Source organism: Carettochelys insculpta, chromosome 11, assembly GCF_033958435.1.
Source record: "Carettochelys insculpta isolate YL-2023 chromosome 11, ASM3395843v1, whole genome shotgun sequence".
Lineage (NCBI taxonomy): Eukaryota > Metazoa > Chordata > Testudines > Carettochelyidae > Carettochelys > Carettochelys insculpta.
The window spans coordinates 42,172,090-42,178,089 of record NC_134147.1 but is presented as its reverse complement, the minus strand read 5'-3'; the positions used below and the strand labels follow the sequence as shown (position 1 = coordinate 42,178,089).

At 38.3% G+C, this 6,000-nt stretch overlaps 1 protein-coding gene across 2 annotated transcripts in view; it reads left to right on the top strand.

Annotated features, from left to right (window-relative positions):
- Positions 1–5,869: 5,869 nt before the first annotated feature.
- Positions 5,870–6,000, top strand: part of TAFA1 (TAFA chemokine like family member 1) — a 388,784-nt gene continuing 388,653 nt past the window's right edge. For both annotated transcript variants that reach the window (XM_075005558.1, XM_075005557.1), the window contains exon 1: positions 5,870–5,987. In XM_075005558.1, the coding sequence (XP_074861659.1) occupies positions 5,870–5,987 (118 nt within the window). The remainder of the gene's footprint in view (positions 5,988–6,000) is intronic.

The following is a 6,000-nucleotide window of genomic DNA, read 5'->3' as shown; positions in this document are numbered from 1 at the left end:
AAAGTGGATCACTTGTTATTTTTTAAAAAAGCGTTTGCCTAAAAATCAGTCTTTGGGAAATGAGCTATTGAAAAAGAGCCAAATTTAGTGGGGACGTAAATCACAGGCCAAGGTATACCATGGATGTAAGTGGAACAACTAATGTAACTTGTGCTGACTCGGTGAACTTTGTAGCTTAATTTTTTGAAGCAGAAGTGGGTCACTATAGAAATCGTTGCAAGAAAAACAACTAACAGGAAGGTGTAAGACAAAATAAGTGTTGGAAGAAAGGGTCTAATTCCTTATATGTCCCTGCTAACTATTTTCCTGCCTCACATCTTCCTGAGTAGTCCTAGAAACTCATTTTAAGCATTACAATATCTGGTAAGCTTAATGTCACAGTTTTGGGAGTTATGTGAGGCTTTCAACTTTTCTTTTTTAGCCCTTGTGGCGTCGGAGTCAAGATAACTAGAAAGGAGAAGCAAACATAATAACTCATTGTAAAATAAATAAGTAAATAAATAAATAAATAAAAAGCCTGCCCAATGATTTTTGGTGGCCTGCCTCATGGTTTTTAGCAGCTACATCCTCCAATACTGTGCAAATAACACTTTATTTTGTGTGCTGCCCACTGCCAAACTGGTACACACCGTGCTATCCTTACCCATTACACCATTTCCATCGCGATCCAATTTGACCCAACACACTGAAAAACAATAAGGAAAATTTAATAGCATAGCAACATTCTAACCCATTAAGGCCTGGGTTAATTTGAGAAACACCAGTTTAGAGTTAATGCTTACTCACCCTATTACTCCTAGAGCAGGTTTGCCATCTCAAAGCAATATCATGGGTCTTCTTCTTGGCTCTGCTGTGGCATAGGAATTGTGGAAATGAACAATACGTTCACCTGAGAATTCCCTCAGTGTACCACTCCACTTGCAGCTCCTGACATAGGGGTGGGAACAGCCACAGGGACTGTATGGTTGCGTCTGCAATAGCAAGTTGTGTAGAAAGTTTTCTTGAAAGAAGGGGGTTCTTTCGAAAGAGCCCATGGAGCATCAACACCCAAAGCATTCTTTGGAAAGTAAATCGGAAGAATGTGGCACTCCTTTAGAAATCAATCTTCCTTTCCCATTTCTGGAAAAGCGCCCCCCTTCAAAAGCTTCTTTTGAAAGAAAATGTGTGTAGACGCTCTGTAAGGCCCTTCTTTCAAAAGGACAGTCTTCATTTTCGATCCCCTGGCCCATTCTTTTGAAAAAGCAGGGGCTGTGTGGCTGCTCCCTTTGGAAAGAGCAGATCACTCTTTTGATCCATTTTTTTGTGTGTGGACGCTCTCTTTCAAAAGAAGCTCTTTTGGAGACGATCTTCCAGAACAGCTCCTTTCGAAAGATCACTGTAGTGTAGACATGGCCAACAACTGCAACAGCTCTGCATTTCTCTGGGCTAAAGGCAGTCAAATGAAAATTAGAGCTGTCCTAATGTAGCTAAGTTAGCCAGTCCCTACTTTGTCTCAGAGTTGTAGAATCACAATATTGGCATAATATCAAAACAAAAGAGCAGTCCAGTAGCACTTTACAGACTAACAAAACAATTTATTAGGTGATGAGCTTTCATTGGACAGACCCACTTCTTCTGACCATAGCCATACCAGAACAGACTCAATATGTAAGGCACAGAGAACCAAAAATAGTAATCAAGGTTGACAAGCAGAAAAATTGTTATCAAAGTGAGCAAATCAGAGAGCAGAGGGGCAGAAGGACGGGGGGAAGTCAAGAATTAGATTAAGTGAAGTATGTAAAAGAGCCCCCATAATGAACTGGGATGATAATTTTCTAGCTCATTATGTAATTCTTGACTTCACCGCCTCCTTCTGTCCCTCTGCTCTCTGATTTGCTCACCTTGATAATAATTTTTCCGATTCGTCAACGTTGATTACTATTTTTGGTTCTCTGTGCTTTAAATATTGAGTCTGTTCTGGTATGGCTATGATCTGAAGAAGTGGGTCTGTCCCACGAAAGCTCATCACCTAATAAATTATTTTGTTAGTCTTTAAAGTGCTACTTGACTGCTTTTTTGTTTTGATAGTATATAGACGAGTACGGCTTTCTCTCTGTTACTATTGGCATAACAGTTTGTCCTCTCCTTCTTTGGGTTCTGTACTAAGTGTAGCTCAGCCGTCACCTACATTGCCATGAGTTCAGGGTGGTGCTGAAAACATAAACTCTTGAATTCCCTTCTTTGTCCCTTCAAGTCACACACCTATTGGGCCATTATATGGGGCCTGTTTAAAAAAAAAAGAGCTGTTATGATGCATTGTGTTATAGAACAATGTAATGGCTCTGTCAGTCTGTTGAGCCAATGTCTTAATATGTATTGCACAGTAAAATCTAATGGCTCCAAAGGAAGCATTAAAATCGGTCAAATAATCACAAAGCAACTTCTTAATAAGCCTCTCCAGAAAAGTGGTGCACTCTGAATGTGTGGAAAAGAAGTATTTGATAGTACAGGTAATTAACGTTGTTTTTGTATATTTGGTAATCAATTAAAGATGGATTTTTTTATGCCAGAAATGATTTGAATGTATTATGTTACAAAGGTGTTCTCACATATTTTTGTACGTATTGTATTACTTAGGTGCTGTGCAAATACAGTGAAGGTTTCAGCTTTAACTTCCAATATACTTGGGTTTTGTAGGCTTAAGTTAGAGCCTTAATGTTATCAAAGTAGTATTTAGTGGTGTAGTGAGTATATAAAATGCTGTTTAAAAAATAATTACATATTGCACAAGACGGGAAAAACCAGTACATTCCTGTAAATAGCCACTTAAAATGTGGGCAATAAATAAATGACTGTCATAAATAATTTGTCAAGTTAGATCTTAAGCATTTGGTAGGATGCTGCAGGAGAGAGGGTATTCTTTTTCCATTGCATCTTGGGATACCTTGAAAATGATTGTGAGGGGGTTAGAGATTTTACTTAACACTGGAACAAGGCTTATACAAGTGTACAGGACTCACCCACCCACCCCCCTTTTCTGTTTTACTTCAACCCCAAAAAGTCATGCTCACAAATATATGTTGCTTTCTAACTTGTGAAATTAAATATACTCCCTTAAATCTATGGACTAACTTTATGGATTCTCTCTGACAAAATTGTGGGAGAATAAGCCCTGAGAGTAAAGGGTCAGTAAATGCAGTTAAAGGGTGTCTGATCTCCCATTGGCTACAGCAAGTGAAGTGTTTGTCTTCCCACATTCATGGATAGTCTTCTTGTCCATTCTTTTGTTTTTACACAAGATGAGAAAGGAGCTCTTTAAATATATGTTGTAAAAAACATCAGGTATGCTGGCATTTAAATGCTACTCCAGTTGTTAAAAAATTGTGGGTTGGTACAGCAATTCATCGGAGCTAGTAATAGAGGGTAATGTCACTTTAAGACATGTGATACTTTACAGAGGAGGGATGTATTGAAATAGACTATCGGTACTTACAGCATTGTATAGCCATCCTGCTTTGTACGTACAGCTGCTTTACTCTGCATTGAAAGCACTGTAGCGAAGCTGCTCTGTCATTAAACATAAACTGATCCTCGTCGTTAAGTACACTGGAAGCTGCAAATTATCTCAAGATCACTTCAAAGGTCTCATCAAGCAGAAGGTGACATTAGGAGATGATTTAAAGGTGAAAATGACAAGGTTTCCACCCCTCAAAGGTTGGCCACTTTTCTGACAACAGTCTGAGAGCTCTGATGTCTTCTTTACTCTGGGAATAGGATTGGTAACGAAAAAGAGATTTTTTTTTAATCCTGATAAAGAAGATTATTGGGAAGCTATTTAAAATCCCTTATTGTGGTACAGATGGATTTGAAAAAGTGTTAGATCTTTCCAATGAACAATAATAGAGTGCTCTGCTCTTGGTTGGATTACTCAGGTAAGGAGCTTTTTTAGGATTTAAGATTCAGAAGGCAGATCTTGAACTCATCTGATGATAACGGGAGGAATGCTTGCTGTCAGAGTGTGTGTGAGCATGTGTGTGTATTTATTAGCAAGAGTCTCTCTTTGCATAAGAAGAGTGTGTTGTAGTGAGCTGACTAACAAGTACGTGAAGAAAAAGAAACGTAGGTAGGAAGGTTGGGGCTTGAATAAAGTTAATAAAATACATAGTTTGAGCAAGGATGGAAAGGATGTAGCAGACGAAGAATGAAAGCTCTGGAGAGATTTCAAAGTCATCTAGTCAGTGTGGTTAAGAATATGTTGGCTGGACACATTTAAAGACATGAGTAGGAGCATTTGGGAGACTATAAAACTTTAGTTTTGCTTCACTGCTTGGCTAGGATTTTAAAGTTCCACTTTAAATAAAAACACTTTATGCTTGAAATATCAGTGCATGTTGGTCACCTTTCCCTTTTGTGTCATTGTACAAAAAGCATGGGAGCACCAGAAATGACCAAAAAACATTAATTTCTAAAGATACAGGAGGTCTGATGTGACCTGTCTCTTCAGATGGGGTTGAATCAATGTTGCAGTATTACTCAATCTGACAACAAAGGAGGGAAAGCATGCAAAAGTAAACAATAGGAAGGCAAATTAATCATATGCTGAATAGTGCATCAGATAAACAGAACAGGGAAATAGATAGCCTTATGCTGAGGAAAACAATGTTTTGCTATTTTGCACTTAATTATACTTCCATTTGGGGGATTTGAGTCTAATAGTCTTTAAAACAATTCTCAAATAGCATGCTTATCTGTTAAAATAACAAAAAAAGATGTGTGCCTACATTTTATTGACACTTAAGCATCACTATAATTTTAACAGTGTGCATTTCCCCAGCAAAGAAATCCTGCTGATAGATCATTTTTTGGCTTTTACATTGGGAGCTTCAGTCTTTCTCAAAGGCATAGAACATTCATTGTCAAGAGAAGATATTTAGCCTTAAATAAAGTCTCCTGTCCTCACTGAACATGATGTTCTGCTGATTGGATTATTAGGTAGAAAGTGGCATCCTGTTATTGGCTGAATAAAGAGAATGCCTGAAGTTTGATTAATTTGGCAGTATGAAATGCAGCAGAAGGTGTTATTAAAGGAACTGGACAATATGTCTCATCTCTGAGCCTTGCAAATCTTACAGTCCTTGCAGGCATTGAGAAGGAGCTATTAAAGTCTGTGTGTGTGTGTGTGTGTGTGTGTGTGTGTATTACAAAATTCAGTCTGGCCTTACTTTGGTTCCTTATGATACAGGCCAAACAAAAGGAAGCTGATTTTACCAGGGGATTAGAACACAATTCTGAGAAACAATTACTTTGTTTAGCAGACAGCATTGCAATTAAAAATTAATGTGCACAGAAGTCAAGAACAATAATGTTACCTACTGGGTAGACATTCCTCTTGCAGTCTTGGGAATGGGGCGTGCTTAAAATGCATTTCAAATATCTGATAATATTGTATAACTATCCACAATGTATCTAAACTAGCTTTGATACTCTCTGAGGAGCTCATTTTTTGGATCGGGCTGTAATTACCCCCATCCACCTGGTAAATTAAATTACAGAACGGAATGGGAATATTTCTCTGGCTTCTGTTTATGTTTTTCTTTGTGTTTTTGGATCATTATAGTTTCATTTGTGCCACTGAATTATTGAAGTTACCAGGTATCCCATGCTGATATCTCTTTACCTCAACTTTCCTTTCTTTGAAATGACTGTCATGTAGCAATTGCACCCTGAATTGTGGGGAGGGGGAAAGACAGGGGAACTAGGGGACACAGACAGGAAAGAAACAAAGATACCATAACGGTAAAAATATTGTTACGTGTTAATCACTGCTAAGTACTGTGTGTGTGCTCTAAGCCTATGTATAATAATGCCTGTCTAATATTTCATTTAGAGAATGGCAATGGTCTCTGCAATGTCTTGGGTCCTGTATTTGTGGATAAGTGCCTGTGCAATGCTGCTCTGTCAGGGATCTCTTCATCATGCTTTCCAGCAGCATCACCTGCACAGACCAGGTAGGACCAATCA